This window comes from Sturnus vulgaris, chromosome 16 (genome assembly GCF_052056855.1).
Source record: "Sturnus vulgaris isolate bStuVul1 chromosome 16, bStuVul1.hap1, whole genome shotgun sequence".
Lineage (NCBI taxonomy): Eukaryota > Metazoa > Chordata > Aves > Passeriformes > Sturnidae > Sturnus > Sturnus vulgaris.
The window spans coordinates 3,306,084-3,324,267 of NC_142258.1; the positions used below are offsets into that span (position 1 = coordinate 3,306,084).

The 18,184-nt window shown below is 54.5% G+C and overlaps 1 protein-coding gene across 1 annotated transcript; it reads left to right on the forward strand.

The window, feature by feature from the left end:
• The first annotated feature begins 7,563 nt into the window (after positions 1 to 7,563).
• On the forward strand, positions 7,564 to 12,393 carry ACTB (actin beta). Its single transcript, XM_014870664.2, has 6 exons — positions 7,564 to 7,661; positions 9,136 to 9,264; positions 9,563 to 9,802; positions 10,332 to 10,770; positions 11,094 to 11,275; positions 11,643 to 12,393. The coding sequence occupies exons 2-6, from the start codon at positions 9,142 to 9,144 to the stop codon at positions 11,784 to 11,786; spliced, it is 1,128 nt and encodes a 375-aa protein (XP_014726150.1). The 5' UTR covers positions 7,564 to 7,661; positions 9,136 to 9,141; the 3' UTR covers positions 11,787 to 12,393.
• The last annotated feature ends 5,791 nt before the right edge of the window (positions 12,394 to 18,184 follow it).

Below are 18,184 nucleotides of genomic sequence, written 5' to 3' on the forward strand. Positions count from 1 at the left end.
GCCAGGTTTTGCCATTTAAGGCTGATTTCCCCAGGCTGGGCTGTGCTCAGAGCTGCCTGGGACGGTCCCTCGGCCATTCAGTGTTAATTAAAATGTGTCGCCACAGAGATGTGGGTCCTCTGGGGGAGGAGGGAGAACCCTCACATCTCACCATCCCTTTGTCCATGTCTTCTTTCACTGATCTCCACGGCAGAGGAAAGAGCCAAGGGAGGGGGTCTGGGCTCATCTGTGGAGTGATGTGCCTGGTCTTGAATGGGCAGAACAAAACCTCTCGTGGTCCCGGAGGCAGCAGGTTCCAAGCAGAAGGCTCTGGTCCCATTGATCCAGCTCTGAGTGAGGGACCCAAGCTGAGCAGTGCCAGGGTGGAGCTGGGACACCCTTTGCCCTGCCAGGCTGTTGCCAGGACTGAGCCCAGGCTGTGCTGGGGCTAGAGCTGCCCCATACTCTGGGCTTCCTCATTCCTGTCACCACTGCCACCACTTTTTTTCTTCCTCTTGCTTGTCCCCATCTGCCCCAAGTTCTTGCAAAACAAGGGTTCCCAGAGAATGAGATGTGCTGTGCAGCCCTCTCACAGCCTTGGGCGGTGATCTGGGAACCAAAAGGGTTCCTGCAAAGCCCCATAGGAAAATCAGTCCATGTTTTTTCTGCATGCTGACTTGCCTCTTCTTTGGGCTGAGAAACCAAACTGTAAAGACAGTGGCCACTCTGTGTCCTTCTGTGACGGGACCAGGGCCCTGGTGGCCTCTGTACCCATTTGGCTTCCTCTGCTGTTCTGTGCTCCAGCAGTGGAGGAGATCTGGAAGCCACCTCTGCAACTCCACACTGCTCTGGCTCCGGCACGGGGAAGGGAAGAGAGCAGGAATGTGGAAGACTCAACCTCATTTATTATTAAATGCTGGAGGAGGGACAGGTTTGTTCATACCCCACCCTGCTCATGCCAGCAAAGGGTGTCTTGGGGACACCTGGACCAGGGAGTCCCGAGGGCTGTGCCATTGCTCCAGTAAGTGCCACCTGCAGGTACTCGAGGTTCTAAAGGCACTCCAGTGCATTTTTCAAATATTCTCAGAGCTGATGACGCCTCTGCAGCTCCAGAGGGGCTCAGTGCCTACCCAGGCACGCATCACCCACATGGGACAGCAGAGTGGGCACCCCGGGGTGGCACAGAGACCAGAGAGTCCCTGCAGTCCTCCTCAAGAGCAGGAGGAAACCTGACAACTCACTCAGCCACCTGAGTCCCACCATAATTTCTATTTCCAGACCTTCACTCCACAGCCCACCTGTGGTGGAATAAAGATGGATCTGATCTTGTTAGTCCCAGATCAGAGCAGGTGAGGAGGGAGCAGGGCAGCCAGGGGAGTGACAGCCAGTGCCTGGCACCCAGGGCTTTGGTTTGCCTTTCTCCTGAGATCTTATCACCTGCCAGCAGGAATGTGTGAAATGAGCCAAACAAAGCACATATGGAAATATGGTCTGAGTGAGGGAGAAACTTTGGGGACAATGAGCTGGGAGGGAAAAGAAATGGGCTTTGTGGTGGTGCTTTCCTCCCGTGCCCAGTCTGAGTGTGAGTGGACTCAGGATGGTATCAGAGGGATGATATATTTGCAAACTTGCTGGCTTGTTCCCAGGTTTGCTGCAGATATTGATGTGAGCTGGACCAGAGGGGCTATTTGGGAGCAGCACCACCCTGCAGAAAGCCTGTGCTCCCTCCTTCCCCACTGCCAGCCCATCGTGAGTGGCATCACCCCACTGTTACTCCAAACAAGCTGGGCACCAGACAGAAACCACCTGGCTCTCCTCCCATGCACCTGCTCTCCAAGATGGGGGGAGAGGGACAGTCACTGAATTTCAATTCTGGTGGCTCTGTGAAAGGGCTGAGTGCTGTGTAAGTGCTGATTCACCCCTGAAGGTTTATTTAAACTTGAAGGAGTGGATGGGGCATTGACTAGAGCAGGTCCCACTCCTCCGTCACTGTCCCCGCCTGGGGAGAGCCGCTTGCGTCACGGCTCGGCACCGGCTGTGCAAACAGAGCCGGGGGCCAGCCCGGGCAGGGATGGGGCTGGGACGGGGCCCAGAGCAGTTCCTGGCTTCCTCTGCATCCCTCCTTCTAGGAATGGGCAAACCCTGCCTCGCCCATTCATTCCCTGAGCATCCCTGTGCCTGCAGGGACAGGAGCTTGTGCAGGTGTCGGGTCATTGGAGGGGTGGGGATCCCCACCTTTGGGTGCACCCACAGCAGCACCAGCACAGTGGTCAGACTCCTGTGACTTGCTGCTGGAGGTAAAAGGGGTTTATGCCCCAAACCAGAATTATCTGCAGAGTCACAAGTGCTTTACATCACCTGGCACGGGTGGGAGAGTCACCCTGAGGGAGGGCAATGGCCATCTCTGCTCTCCCTGCCTCTGCTTCTCACACAGAAAACAAAGGCAGCATTATTCCCACTCTCCCCAAGGTAGGAGAGGTCACCTCTGTCAAAGGCTTGAAGCCCCTAGATGGAAAGTGCCATTAGCCCAGCAAAGATCAAAGTGAATTTCCCGGCATGCTTTGGTAGCCCAGGATCTGTTTCATTTCCTAGGTACGGTAGGAGCAGAAAACTCCATCCAGCTGCTTCCCTGCCTTTATCATCAGAGACCAAGAAAAATCAATTCTCAAAGTAATTAAGAAGCAGTTGAAAATGCACCGTATGGCTCGGCACAGTGCCATGTAACACCTGTGGGAGCCTTTTGCCAGGACAGGTGACCAAACCCCAGGGAGCATCCTTGAGGGAAAGACGCCCTTGGAGGTGCATCACAGCTGAGGGGTCATTCAGTGGCATTTGGGTTGCGATGGGGGTGGTGAGAGCAGGGCCAGAGGGCTGAGACATGCAGAAAAAACCCAGGGAGAATCAGCTTTTTCTCTTCCCCTTCTGTTTTTAGCTAGAGGAAATATCCCCTGAAACTGATGCCAAGCCTGGCTGGAGGGGAGGGCTGCTCCACCACTCTCTGTCCCTGCAGGGAAGTTCCAGCATAGGATTTAGCTTACACCTGTCCCGTTGCTGTGGAAGAAGTGGACTCCAGAGATGCCCAGGGTGCAGGGCTGGGGATGGGAGCTCGGCCGGCATCGCCTCAGGGTCTGGCTGTGCCGGTGTAATCGTGCTGTGCTGTGGAATGACCTTGGGCTGAAAACAATTCCACGCTTGGGCCTCACAGGCTGTTGCTATCAAGGTCAACCAAAACAGCCCTGGCAGCACGTTTAAGCCGTGGGGGAAGGGAGGGCTTTTCTCTGCTCTGGCCAGGCCAGTGCAGCCCAGGGTGGGTGAGAGGGTGGCAGGGCTGTGGGACACCAGGATGGAGCTGGACAGAGGGTGCCAGCCTGGGCACTGGCTCACCTGGCTGCCTACAAGGCTGGGAATGAAGCTTTGGCTTCCTGCTGCCTGTGTGAGCTGGGGGACCTCAGGGCCAGCATCAGGATCTGGAAATGCTGGCACAGGGATCAGCTCAGGGATATGCAATGAAAGGCACAGGGGCATGGAGAGACAAGGCTGGAAGCAGCAAGGACAGGCAGGGCTGGAGGAATAGGTGGAGAAAAATCTTCAACCCCTCCAGCAAAGTCCACTTACCAGGGTCAGCAGGCTGTAAACCAGGTACGTGTGCCCTGCCACCACCTTGGCTACCTGGGCAGGGCTGGGCCCTTTAAAACAGCCTTGGCAAAATGTGGCACAGGTTGTTTATCTGTGCCTTGGAAATGGAAAATGGTGAATTTACAGTTTTCCAGCACGATACAATGTAATGATTTTCATTCCTTGTGAATGGGAGAGATGCTGTTAGCCCATCCAGGCGGTTGCAGCAGATCAGGGAAGAACACCCTTGTGCATGGAGGTCTGTGAAGGGAAAAGCTGTCTTCTCTGCAAAAGGACTGATAGATCAGAGAGAGCTCAAAGATCAATACAAAGGAGCAGAAACCTCGGGGAGGGGAGTATGAGAATGGAGAATGATGCTTAAATGGGGAGAGTCGAGTCTGCAGCTTGTCAGGGATGAGCTGGCATCAGGGATGCAACGCGGCGAGCCAGGAAAATGTCAGGGGCTGTTTTGCTTCAGGTTTAATGCTGAATATATTCCCATAAAGGGAGAGGTGGGGGCTGCAGTGAGGCCCCCGAACATCTCCAAAGGGAGTGAAGGGCCTGGGGTTCCTGCTTAGATTTTACCTCCTGCAAATTCCCGTTACAGCTGATGCTGCAAGGAGAAAATTGAAAGAGGAAGGTGCTGAGATGGTCCCTGTGCCTGTGAAACAGGGGATGTGGTCAGCACCTTTCCTTCTTCCCCTTGGGGAGTGGGAAGGGAAAGGCAGTGCTTCAAAAAACCTCCATGATTTTTGTGTGAGGGTGATTCAAAGACACTGTGGTGGTTTTAGAAGTTTCTACCTCTCTTCTCATTGTCACAACAGCAGGAGGGAGAGAAGGGAGGCCTGAGCACATGACAGGGTGAGAGATGGAAGAGCTGGCACTGAAGGGGATGTGCAGAAATCCAAGCCAAAGCTTGAACTCCAAATACTCCCAGGAATATTTCCCCCCCCTTGACCCTCCTCTCCCCAAAAGTGTGGCAGATGCCATCCTTGCATGGGCAAAGGGCTTCTGCTCTAGGGGAAGGGCTGGGAGAAGGGAGGGGAAAGCAGAGCTCACATGTTGTCCCACAAGTGCAGCGATTCAAGCCCAGCCATATCAGCTGGTGAAGGGCAGGAGGATCCTCCCTCAGATAGTTTTGTCCAGAGTCGGTGTGAGCCAAGCACCAAGGACAAGCAGGGAGAGATGAAGCAAAACATGGGAATTTGGGAGCTTGTGATGTCTACCCAAAGGTAACACGACAGCTGGGAAACTTTTTGCTTGGTTCCCCTTTCTTTCCTCTCAGCTCTTGCAACATCCCAGAAGAGATGGGAAGAGAGCCCCAGCCACGGCCAGGGAGTTGGCCTGGCCCATCACACAGTGGTGACCATGGTGACTGGCTGGTGGCTTTGCTCTCAAGGTGTCTTCAGCCTGGGAGGAAGCGGTGGCACCCAGCCATGTGCTGGAGGCCACATCCTGCTGTCCCACCAAGGCCAGACCTCACTGCCCCTAAAGCCAGGAGACGCGAGGCCGGCACTGCTGCCCTCCGGATGCTGGCAGATTGATTGCCTTCTGATTCAGTCCAATAATCAAGAGTAATTGCCTGGCAGTTCCCTCCCTGCCTAATGCGCTGTCTCACATCGTGGCTCCCCAGCCTGGCTCCACCCAACCTGCTCACTGAAGCACAGCACAGCATCCCACCCCTCTCATGAATGCCCCATCGATCTACCCAAGACCCCCATGAGCCCTGGTGGCCTCTCCACCTGGCCTTGACCTGATGTTCCCCATCCCAAACCCATCACCCCGGTGGTACTGTTGGACTTTTTCCTGCTTTATCAGCACATTCGTGGACCACACTTCCCAGCTGCGAGGGCCATCAGCTCTACCCATGCCTTGTGGCTCCCCTTATTTGACGTATAATCTTCTAATTAATAATCGGCCTTTTCAGAGTGGAATGCAAACATTAATTAATTCCCCGTGAGGCAGGTAATTAACAGCAATGACTCCCATTTTACTGCGAGGGAGGTTGCGATAGAGAGATCTTGCACGATCCACATCAAGGTGACAGAGGAATGACCAGGCAAAGGGAGCTCTGCTCCAGCATGGCCCTGCAGGAGCCCTAGGCTGGGACTCCTTCCACTGAGGGCTTCCTGTGGGGACTCTTCTGGGCTATCTCTTCTTTATTACTGTGGCCATCTGCAGTGAGGAGGGGATGGCATAATTCCAAAGTGGCCTGGCAGGACACATCCATCACCACGGCCATCTCTGCCCTGTGGGATAAGGCATGGCCCTGGGGTGGCCCAGAAGAGTCCACAGGTCTCCTCTCCCTCTGTACTACCTTCTCCTGGGTGCAGCCATGGTGCTGAATCTTGGGGCACCTTCACCAGGATAGGGCACTGATAGGGAAGGGGGTGCCATCCAAAGGAAAAGGGTTTCTCTTGTATTCCCATCCATGCCTGGTGTCCCATTGCCTCCCATCCCCCCCAGGAAATTGTAAATCTCCATCAATAAGCTTTTGCAGGTTCCTTCTGCTGCTCTTCTCCTTTGTTCACCCCACAGCAGGAGTAATGAAGTGGGGGGGAATTAAAGCCTGGGTCCTCTTCAGCAAGACCCACACAGGCAGTTTGAGGAGGGAGCCCCATCCTCGAGCTCACCATGATTTCTGCAGCTCCCTGATGACAAAGAGCTTGCTGGTGTGGCCTGCAAGACCTTGACTGCAGGCCTGACTCCTGTCTCTATGATGATGGACAAGAGATATCCCATGGAGAACACGCATTTTGAGCCTTTTTGTTTTTCCAGAGAATTTTTTTTTTCACCTGTCACTACTGTTTTCAAACGGTTGAGATTACACATCCAAGGTCCCCACGCTAAAGTCTGTGTGCTTCCAGCCGGCAACAGATTGCGAGTGGCTGCTGCTACTTTACTTACAGGACTGCTTAATTAACTCGATTAATCAGTCCGTGTTCGCACAACACTCTGGAGACGAAAAGCCCTCTGGTTGCTGCTGCCTGCTGCTCTGCGGCCGCTGCCCTCGCCTTTATTCCCGACCAGGGTGGGATGGTCATGGCAAGAAAGGAATTGCAGAAAGGCAGCCTGGGCTGAAGCAGCCACGTCTCCTACTCCAGCAAGGTTTGGATCAGAGGACAGAAACAAATATTGTTCTAATCTGACCAAACCACTGCTCCCGTGTTGTCCCCTGCCAGCACGGGGCAGGATGGAGAGCGGGAATCAGGGTCCCCTGCATGACTCGATGCCTGAGCCAGAGCCAGGGGAGCGTTCCCTTCTCCCATGTCTCGCAGCCACCGTGGGCACACGGTCTTTAATAGTGCCCGGTGGCGCCGGCGGCGTTCCCGGTTGCCCGGGCGGGTCCAAGGGCCGAGGGCCTGGTGGAGACTGGCAGGAGCCTGTCGCGGCCGCTTGCTGACATCAGCACTGAACTTGGCCCCGCGTCCCGCTCGCCCCGCTCCCGGCCGGGGTCACCGGTGCCCGCCCGGCCCAGGGGTGCAGGTGACGGGCGCTCCACGTGCCCCACGCCGGGCAGCGCCGCGGGCAGGGCGAGCAGCACCCCCGGGATCCCGCACGGCGCTGCCCCCGCGTACCCCCTTCCCTCAGGAGCGCTGCATCCTCCCGGCCCCCACAGAGACAGGGGGCGAACGGGCCGGGACCCCCACCCGCGGGGCTTTGTGTAAGGGTTGACATGGGGAGGGGGTGAGGGGTGGCTGCACAGAGGCACCGGAGTGCGGCGGGCAGGAGGCAGAACCCCGTCCCCACAGCAGCCCAGTGACACCGGGGGCCGCGCCCCCGCCCCAGCCCCACACGGTTCCCCCCCCACCTCAATATCTTCCCCCTTGTCGGGGCGGCGGGGCGGGGCGAGGCCTGGGGGGCGTGTCCAGACGTAGCCAATCGGAGCGGCGCACTCCGAAAGTTTCCTTTTATGGCGAGGCGGCGGCGGCGGCGGCCCGATATAAAGCGCGCGCGGGCGGCGGGCGGGAGCCGCCGCGAGCTCTGCCTGCCCTCACCGCGCGCGCGCCCCGCTCCCGCCGCCGCCTCGCGCCTGCCCCGGCTCCGACCGCGCCAACTCCCCAAAGGTGAGAGCGGCACCGCGATCAACGGGGGATAGCATAGTAATGGTGTTAATGAGAATAGTAATAAGCCGGTGTTGTAACAAATATCGGTGTGACCGGGGTTGTTGGGACGCGGCGCGCCCTTTGTGCACTGGCGGGGTGGCGGCCCCGTAGCGCGCTGCCGCGCTTTAAGGGATAGAGACGCAGCCCGCGGTTTAGGGCCGGTTTTGGGGGTGATGCTTGCAAAGGGGGGGTCGCGCTGCTGCCACCCGTGGGGCTAATCCGCCCTGTAAGAGGATTGCTGGTGGGGACGGGGGGAGCGGGCGGCTCGGCTGCTGTGTCCCGGGAGCGGCGGCGTGAATGGGGGGCGCGGGGCTTTGTCTGCTCCGCGGAGCCGCCCGTGCTGGGGTCGGGGCCCGGGGGCGTTGTCCCCCTTGAGGAGGGGCGCGGCCCCCCCCTCCCTGCACATACGAATAGTCCCGGTGGCTGTTGTTTGTGGGGAGGGGGCGGCACCCCGTACACGGGGCGAGGCTTTGGATCGGAACAATGCGGGGTTGCGGGGCGCAGGGAGGGCTCCCCGTGTGCCCGGAGCGCAGGTGCAGGCGGGTTGCCCGCTCCGGCTCCGACTACACTTCCCAAGCTGCCTGTGCGGGGCGGCACATGTGCGGCAGCTGCCGCCACCCCCCCGCCACCGGATTACACCGGCGCGGCCAGAGCCGCCGGCGCTGAGCCTGGGCGGGCGGCAATTGCATAAGACGCTGGCTCTAATCCCGCCCGTGGTGCCGTCGGTCGATGGGGCAGAGCCCCGGTCACGCTTGACTAGTGGGCTGGGCGTGGTGGCCAGCGCTTGTCTTGCTGCGGTTCTTTGTAGAGCCGACTGAGGCTTTAGGGGCTGTGCAGAGGGTTCGGATGCTGCCGGCTGTGCCTTGCACACGGCGGGCACCGGGCGTGACCCCTTAGGCTGGGTGGGCACATCCAGCCCCGCTGAGCGGCACATGGCGGGGCTCTGAGGAGAGCACCGGGCGTGTCCGGCGGGGCCGTGCGGAGGTGTCGAGCCCCGCCGGCCGGCTCAAGGTGGGGCACCGGGCGTGTCCGGCGGGGCCGTGCGGAGGCGTCGAGCCCCGCTGGCCGGCACACGGCGGGGCGCTGGGGTGTGGCCGCCACGCCCGCCCGCTCCGGGGAGTGGCCGCCGCCGTCCCCCCGGCAGCCGGTGGCGGGCGAGGCGCGGCGCGCTCCATCCATTGCCTTTTATGGTAATAATGCGAGAGGGCGCAGGGACTTCCTTTGTCCCAAATCCGCGCAGTGCCGAAATCTGGGAGGTGTCGCCCCCTCTAGCGGGCGCCGGGCGAAGCGGAGCGGCGCCGGCAGGAAGGAAATGGGTGGGGAAGGCCTTGGCGGCATCGCCTGCGCTTCCCGCCATCGCCTTCCCTTGCCGCCTGCCGCCGCGGGACGTGTGAGCGGGGATGCTCATGGCTCCTTCTCTCCTCTCCTCCCGCAGCCAGCCATGGATGACGATATTGCCGCGCTCGTTGTTGACAATGGTTCCGGTATGTGCAAGGCCGGTTTTGCCGGGGATGATGCCCCCCGTGCTGTCTTCCCATCCATCGTGGGTCGCCCCAGACATCAGGTAGGTGGCCGGTTGTGCTTGTTGTCTAACAAAAGAGTTTTAGGTGGAAGTGGTTCCCCTAGAGGCACGAAGCCCTTTTATTTGGCTTTGTACCCTTAGAGGCCTCTGTGCTGCAGCACAGCTGGTGGGGAATGCAGCCTCCTGCAGAGCATTTGTGCAGCGTGTGTTGGAGCAGCTGACTGGATGTCTTTCCTGATAGAGATGTGACAGCAGAGGGACAATAACTGCAGATTTAGCTTTGGGAAAAGGGAGTTACCCACTTTTCAACTGTACTTACCACATGGTCTTTGTTCTGCAGGGTGTGATGGTTGGTATGGGTCAGAAAGACAGCTATGTTGGTGATGAAGCCCAGAGCAAAAGAGGTATCCTGACCCTGAAGTACCCCATTGAACACGGTATTGTCACCAACTGGGATGACATGGAGAAGATCTGGCATCACACTTTCTACAACGAGCTGAGAGTAGCCCCTGAGGAGCACCCTGTGCTGCTCACAGAGGCTCCCCTGAACCCCAAAGCCAACAGAGAGAAGATGACACAGGTGTGTAGAACTCTGCAGCTTGGAACTACAGTAGATAATTGCTGCAGGCCAGCTCTCTTCCATGTTGTCCTCTCTCTTTCTTCACCACTATTCTCCCTTTTTGCCATCTTTACAGGGTTTTCCTTTCCTGACCTGAGTCTCCTCTTTGCTGGACCTTGACAGGTTTTGTTTGCTCTTTTAAGCTGGCTTTCTCTGAGACTGAACTAGCAACTTGTCTAACCGCTGTTTCTAACTAGGCACGCTAATCCATTTACAACCCTTGAGTGACTGTACTGTAGTTTACTTGGCATTTGTTTTCTTCCTTGCTGTGATATGAGGATGGGTCTGTAGCAGTGGTGTCCCTGCTCAGGCTCTGACCTGGCAGGCATGGGTGGAGACCAGGTGAGATAAGCATGGACTTTGAGGGGGAGTTTAGAGATGCATATTACCTAGGGGCAGAAGTAAGACCACTTGCATGGACTTGGTATAGACGTGTAGCAAGAGCCCTGTATTTTGCTGTTGACTCAACCCCTCCTTTTTCTCTCCTTAGATCATGTTTGAGACCTTCAACACCCCAGCCATGTATGTAGCCATCCAGGCTGTGCTGTCCCTGTATGCCTCTGGTCGTACCACTGGTATCGTGATGGACTCTGGTGATGGTGTTACCCACACTGTGCCCATCTACGAAGGCTATGCCCTCCCCCATGCCATCCTCCGTCTGGATCTGGCTGGCCGTGACCTGACGGACTACCTCATGAAGATCCTGACAGAGAGAGGCTACAGCTTCACCACCACAGCTGAGAGGGAAATCGTGCGTGACATCAAGGAGAAGCTGTGCTATGTCGCCCTGGATTTCGAGCAGGAGATGGCCACAGCTGCCTCTAGCTCTTCCCTGGAGAAGAGCTACGAACTCCCTGATGGCCAGGTCATCACCATTGGCAATGAGAGGTTCAGGTGCCCCGAGGCCCTGTTCCAGCCATCTTTCCTGGGTAAGTCCAACTTTTCACTCTGTTGTCTCTTAATGTTCCTTCTGTGGAGGGTGACCTGGAGACCATGGCAGTGAGGTACCATATTTTACTGCTGGTCTGTAGCAGGGGTTGTGCTGCCCACCAGCCAACCTCACTTCCTACCCAGCTTAAAGCTGTTTGAGGGAGTTGGGTCAGTATAGGCAGAGGTGTTGAGTCTGTCCCAGCCAAGGCTCTGTAGTGCCTTCCTGCTGAAAGGACTGCTGGTCTCTTGGTTGCCTGTAGTATGTTCTTAGGCTCCCTTGACTCTGAGCCCTTGTTGACTTGAAACTTCTGCTTCTTCGCAGGTATGGAGTCCTGTGGTATCCATGAAACTACCTTCAACTCCATCATGAAGTGTGATGTGGATATCCGTAAGGACCTGTATGCCAACACAGTGCTGTCTGGTGGTACCACAATGTACCCTGGCATTGCTGACAGGATGCAGAAGGAGATCACAGCCCTGGCACCCAGCACAATGAAAATCAAGGTAAGATGGAGTTAGGGGAACATCTCGGCACCCCTGTTGCACTGAAATACACAGCATGTGTGGAGAGTGGTATGCTGGAGTCCTGCTGCAAAAAGATAGAAACCATGTCTGTCTGGTACAGCCTTAATGGCCTTGGGCTGGACAGGATGGCACCCACCCAACTGCATGAATAATGGGATTAGAGTAAAGACTGGCTGCAGAGGAGGGAGGTGTGTGTGTGGGGTTGTGTCTTGATCCTGTTTGGACTTCATGGTATCTTGGCCAAGGTTAGATAAGGGAATTAGGAGCTCCATCTTGCAGGGCCATGCGTGGGCTGTGTGAGCATAGCGTGATGCTGTGTCTGACTGGTTCCTCCTCTTCCCTGCAGATCATTGCCCCACCTGAGCGCAAATACTCTGTCTGGATCGGAGGCTCCATCCTGGCCTCCCTGTCCACCTTCCAGCAGATGTGGATCAGCAAGCAGGAGTACGATGAATCCGGACCCTCCATTGTCCACCGCAAATGCTTCTAAACCGGACTGTTACCAACACCCACACCCTTGTGATGAAACGAAACCCATAAATGCGCATAAAACAAGACGAGATTGGCATGGCTTTATTTGTTTTTTTTTTGGCGCTTGACTCAGGATTAAAAAACTGGAACGGTGAAGGTGTCAGCAGCAGTCTTAAAATGAAACATGTCGGAGCGAATGCCCCCAAAGTTCTACAATGCATCTGAGGACTTTGATTGTACATTTTTTTGGTTTTTTTAATAGTCATTCCAAATATTATAAGGCATTGTTACAGGAAGTTACTCGCCTCTGTGAAGGCAAAGCCCAGCTCGGAGGGAGTCCACCAGTTACAGCTGGTGTTAGGTTATAATTGCTTGTCTGTAAATTATGTAACCCGACAAGTGTCTTTTTGTATCTTTCCGCCTTAAAAACAAAACACACTTGATCCTTTTTCTCTTCGATTTGTCAAGCAAGCAGCCTGTGTTCCCCAGTGAATAGATGTGAATGAAGGCTTTACAGTCCCCCGCAGGGTCTAGGAGAAGTGGTGCCAGTATGTGGGGGAGGGAGGGGCTACCTGTACACTGACTTAAGACCAGTTGAAATAAAAGTGCACACCATAGAGGCTTGACTGGTGTTGGTTGTTCATTTTCTTCCTTTTCATGCCCTTTTTTGACAGTTGCTCCTTGCTCTGATCTCGACCTGCCAGGCTGCACAGCTCTGCTATCAGGCTGGGGGGATGCTGGTGCTGCAGGGCACAAGGCAGATGGCTCTGGGTGATACGGGGAGGGGTAGAACTGAGCCTGCCAAACCTGTGGGTCTGCGAGCTTCCCTTGGGCTGGAGTTCTCCAGATACTGCCAGTGTGTACTACAGGAGCTGGGTTTAATGGGGGGAATTCAGCTGCCCCTTCCCAAATGTTGCTCTGTCTCCCTCAGTTTCATGTCTCATGCTGGACTGATGCTAAAACCAAGCCACAGCAGCTGCTTTTTCCCTCCACCAAGGCTCCTTTGACTAGTCTGCAGCTCTGCATGGGGCAGTGTCCCTCCTCCCTGTTCTAGGTCTCAGAGCTTGCCTGTCCTGCTCCCAGTTTGCCTTAGGAGGGAGGCCAGGGTTCAGGTAGGGAGATTCATGCCCTGGCAGTGTGCTGGCTGGGTGGAGCAGCTTTCGGGTGAAAGCAAGAGAAGCTCCTGTGAAGTGGAAAAAATTGACTTCAGAGAGCAGGGCTACCTGGAGTGCTACATGGGTGGGGCTGGGAAAAAGGTGCAAGGAGGAAGCTTTGGCAGGGTGACACAGCTCCAGTGTAGGTACCTGCCTCCAGCCCAGCCTTTGCCAGGACGGTTTTGGGTTTACTGACTCTGTACCCATCCTTTGAGCTTCCAAACCTGTGAAGCTTCACCCTTGTTAGACCAACTTTCCTGGTTTTGTGGAGAAGAACAGGGGTGACCCTCACAAAGCTGAGATACTGGGCTACAGCAATGTCCACAAGTTCCCCAGAGCTGGAGTCGCATCTGTGGAAAGGAAATAGAGGATTGAGGCTACTGGGTCAGGAACCAGGAAAAGCTGAGCCAGGTAACACTGTTGCCAGCCCAGGGAGACCAGACCTTGGGAGCGTTTTCAGGAGGGAAGCTTCCCAAGGCTCTGCCAGTCTTGCCTGCCTTTGAAGAGCTAATGGCTGTGATTGTGTCATGCTCGAAGCAGATGAAAGGCAGGGAACAGGCTCTAGTTCCTCTTTAATCCTCTTCCTGGCCTGCTCCTGCTCTGGCATGGTACTGTACTCAGGGTGGACCTGCCGGTTTCTGCCCTTCATCTCCCCAGGCTCCCTCCTGGGTGCAGTGAGATCCTGGCAGGGCTGGAGGTGCAGACTCTGGGCTGAGCTGATGAGTACTGGAAGCACCACTTTGCAAGAGAGGAGGTGAAACAGGTTGGAGCAAGGCCTAATCTGGGTTTATAACCTGAGGTCTTGGGGAAACGGGGTGAGGAGGAAGCAATGGCAGCTCCTGGAGAGGGAGATGGTGGGAGTGGGGTAGGAAAAAGGCCAGCAGCCAAGGAGAGATGACAGCAATAGGGAAATGGGGTGCCTTTCTTCAGACTTTTCTGAAATGGTCACTGATTGCTGGGGGAAAATGTGCTGAGACACAAAGAACAGAAGAAACTGGTGATGGTGAGAAACCAGTGAGCAGCAAAATGCTGAGGGCTGAGAGCAGCTCAGGTAGGCAGAGGTGTGAGCACAGGGAGACTGGTGTAGAGCTGCTGGACACAGGGCAGTCAGGATGATTTTCATGCTCCAGAGCCAACTGAGGTATGCTGTTAACACTTTGCAGGGGCTTTTTCTCCTTTCTTCCCATTTCATTTGCTGTTTTTGCCCTTAGCAAAATGAGGGTGAGCCTTCCACAGCCCTTCTTGATGCCTCTCCAGCGTGAGGCCATAGCGTGCACAGCCACTCTGCAGGCTCCATTTATCCCTCCTCTGGGCCATTACATGCTGGAGAAAAGAATGTGGTGCCGGGCAGGGACAACTGCAAGCATTACTCACTGCTCCTAACTCCAGCAAGCACGAAGCATGGGGGAGCCCAGAGAGGTTTCCTCTCAGGAATGTCAAGTGCTGGAAGAGATGGGATTTTTAAATCACAGTTTCTCTGCCTGGAGTTTCAGAGGGCTCAATTCACTCCTCACTGTTTCACAGAGTGGGGAAATGCTGAGAGACCTGTCAGGGAAGGCAGTAGAGGAGCCATGTTCTGGTCTTGTTGGACTCAGAGGAGAAGTTGTGTAGGGAATAATCAGTGCTCTGGCTATTTCCTCCTCTTCTCCAGCACACAAATAGCCAGGTGTTATAGGGAGACCAGAAGCTTTAATATATCGACCCACAGACCAGGCTGAGCGTGTCCCCCTGTCTGGCTCAGCCAGGGTGATGTTCCAGGATTCCTCAGGCTGCAGACACAGCAGGACTCAGCTCTAGATCCTCCCAAGTCACTCAGCTCTTTCCTACCTCCCTGTAGCTGCCTCGGGAGAGATGGCTCAGCTCAAGGGAGCTGAGCAAACCTGTTTTACGCCATTTGTTCCCTTAGAGTTCCCAACTTTCTCTCCTGCTGGAGACAGTCTCTGGCGCTTCACCTGCTATTAGTTGATGACCTGGAAAGTCACCTCCCTGAGCAGCTTATGGAATCAAGCCACCGCCGGGAATTAGTGATGTCCTTGGCAAAGGAGATGGTTGCAGCTCTCAGGATTTAGCCCTGAAGGGCCTCATTGTCTCTCAGCTGTGTCAGGGACAGTTGACCAGAAACGGTCCCTGGATGGGAGGGTCCTGTTCTCTCGTTAGTGAGCATGTGCTTCTCCAGGAGAGGTGCCAGCTGGCTGTGTGCAAAAATCCCAGGGAATCTCACAGCATTCAAATTAAGCTGGCCTCCTTGCAGAAGTACCCTTGGAGGATACAAAGCATCAGCTTTAGAAAATGGCCATTCCAAGGTACCTGTTCAGGGATGGGATTGGCTGCCCTTGGGGCAGGGGCAGTCTTGGTCTCTGAAGTCATTCTTTGCAGGACTGCTGACCTGGAGCCTGCCCTGACTTGCATTATACCCACCTGTAATCCACTTTAGCAGGCCTTACAGTATTAAACCATATCAGGGATTGAGAATCACTTCCAGCAGTGGAGCAAGCAATCCACCCAAGCATAACAAGTGCTGTGGCTGCTGCAGCCCAGCTGGGCTTTAGTCAAGCTGACAAAAAGGTGTTCGGTCTGTATCAGTCTTAAGAAGAATCAGAGGAGAGAATTGAGGCAAGACTTCCCAGAGGAAAAAACATAAAATCCCCAGGGCAGACTGGCCTTGAACATTAAGATATTTTCTTTTATACAGAGCAAAATATCTTGACAGTGGTATTAGTTTGTTTGCCCGTCTGGGCTGGGACAGCATGATATGTGCCTGCCTTGTTTGGGCTAGGAAAATGTGCATTGGTTGTAAGATGACCAAAGTCTACCCACATGAAAAGCATTCCTGAAGTCAGGCACAGCAAGGAGGGTTTCCCCTATCGCTGTCTGGCCACCTCCCAGGGCCGTGAAAAGACATGCCAGAGTTCAGTGTAATGTTCAATTCCTCCCTCCTTTACTGTCTGCTTCAGCCTCACATTCAACCTCCATGTCTGATCTGCACCAACACACTACTTGTTTAGTTGGTGGATCACAAGACCAAATGCAGCTCCTCTTACAAAGCCTCATTTCTCCTCAGGAACCCCTTACACCACTCTCTGTTCCCAGTACTTATTCGGGGCTGTCAGCTGCTCTCTGGTCCCTGTACGCCCCAGGGCTGCAGGGAACCCATGGCTACTCTAAATGCCGGCTGCTCCAGCCGCCCTGGCTCTCTGGGCAGGGCTTTCCTTCTGCCTTTGGGACTCACTGATGGTTTTATTTATAATTTGCATTGGAAATGCAGGTCTCCTCCACCCTGGTCTCTGCTTTCCCTGGTGACTGCAAATATGGTAGGTTGGTATTTTTCCCAGATGTCAAACGAGTCGGTCCTGACTGAAAAGCCTCCGGATTTAATTTGTGATTACCTTTTATTTAAGTGAAACACATGACAAACAAAGCAGGTACAGATCCTCTACAGAGGTTCTCCCTCATCTAAGAGCTAAAAATGGTTTTCCTCTTTGACTCTAGAGCTCTCTCACAAGCCTAGAAGCAAAATGCATAATCAAGACTTGAGGCACTTGCTATTTCTAAGTGAAACCCCCAATTTACCCTTAATATAATTCATGGCCTTAAATGGCAACAATCAAGCAGGAAGAAAATAGCAACTTACTAATCTTCCTTTATGGGTCATCTTTAAAACACATTTTCTATGAACAAAATTCCTGAAGCATACACGTAACTGGAAATTCCAGCGCTCTGGTCCTGTCTGTACTTGAGATTTGGGATAGGAACTATGTGGAGCTGCACTGCTGGAGCCAGCTGCTCCCCTTGGACACGGCTGTGCGTGATGGCTGTGGTCACAGCAGCTGTCACAGCAGCTCTGGTTGATTCTGCATGGCCCTCAGCACATCAGTGAAGGGTAGGATGGTGATATTGGGAAGAAATCATTCCCTGTGAGGGTGGGGAGGCCCTGGCACTGGTTGCCCTGAGCATTCCCATCCCTGGAAGTGTCCAAGGTCATGTTGGACAGGGCTTGGAGCAACCTGTGAACGTGGAAAGTGGCCCTGCCTGTGCCAGGGGGTTGGAATGAGATGATCATATAAGTTCTGAGAGGAATGATGGATTTGTCTTTAAAAACAAGCTGTGGGTCTGCTGGTAGATAAGACTAGCACTGAGAGATAAAAGAAACAATGGGAAGGATTCCACTGATTGATGAATGGATAAAAGATATTTGCCTTTACAAACAAACTGTAGGTTTGCTGATGAATGAAATTGGATATGGAAAGATGAAAGAAGCAATGAGGAAAAATCATGAATTCTGTAAGAATTAAAAATTAAAAGGGAGCGTTATACATTAGAGGGGAACCTTAGGTATCAGGGGTTCTGGGAAGTCTGTACTTCTCAAGTACCTCAGCCAAGGGGGAAACAGAGAGGGAAATGCGGCTGGGAAATTGGGATAAAAGGAGGCTGTGTCCTCCAAAAATCTGAGAGATCTGAGGGGAATGCCTCATGGCCTCTCCCTTTATTTGAATAAAGTAAAAGGACTCCTCTATCTTCTTTTTGGACATAAATCTCTGGTGTTTGTGAATTAATTTTCCTGACAGTTCCAACCCAAACCATTCTCGTATTCTATAGTGTGACCAGCAGGACCAGGGCGGTGGCTCTGTCCCTGTACTCACGACTGGAGAGGCCACACACACCTCGAGTGCTGTGTCCAGTTTCAGGTCCCTTGTGGACACACACATTTAGAGAGCTAGGGAATTACAACTTGGAAATTCTTTTCAGGCCTGGATTTCTCCTGACTCTCAGCTCCATTCCCAGGCTGACAAGCTGACTACAGCTTCAGTTAGGGAAGAAGTCTCCCAGCGTGACAACATGGTGAAACACAGAGTGAAATTCATAATAAAGATTAGTGTCTTTCCCGTGGGATACATCCTGAGGTGCTATCCCAAGGATGTTTTTCCCAATTGTCCAATGAACTACTGTCCTGTCCTAGCTGCACGTAACACACTTTAAATACGGGCTGTCTGTACAATAAAGTTGGCCTTTTTCCCCCAAAGAGCTCCGTGTGTGCTGCTGTCCTTTCTCTCTCTTTGCAGCGCAGTAACCACAGTCCCTCAATCCAAGAAGGCCGTTGAGGCACTGGAGCGTGTCCAGAGAAGGGAATGGGGCTGAGGAAGGGTCTGGAGCACCAGGAGCAGCTGAGGAAGCTGTGGGGGCTCAGCTGGAGAAAAGGAGGATGAGGAGGGACCTTCTTGTTCTCCACAACTCCCTGACTGTGAGATGGGGGTCCAGGCTGTGC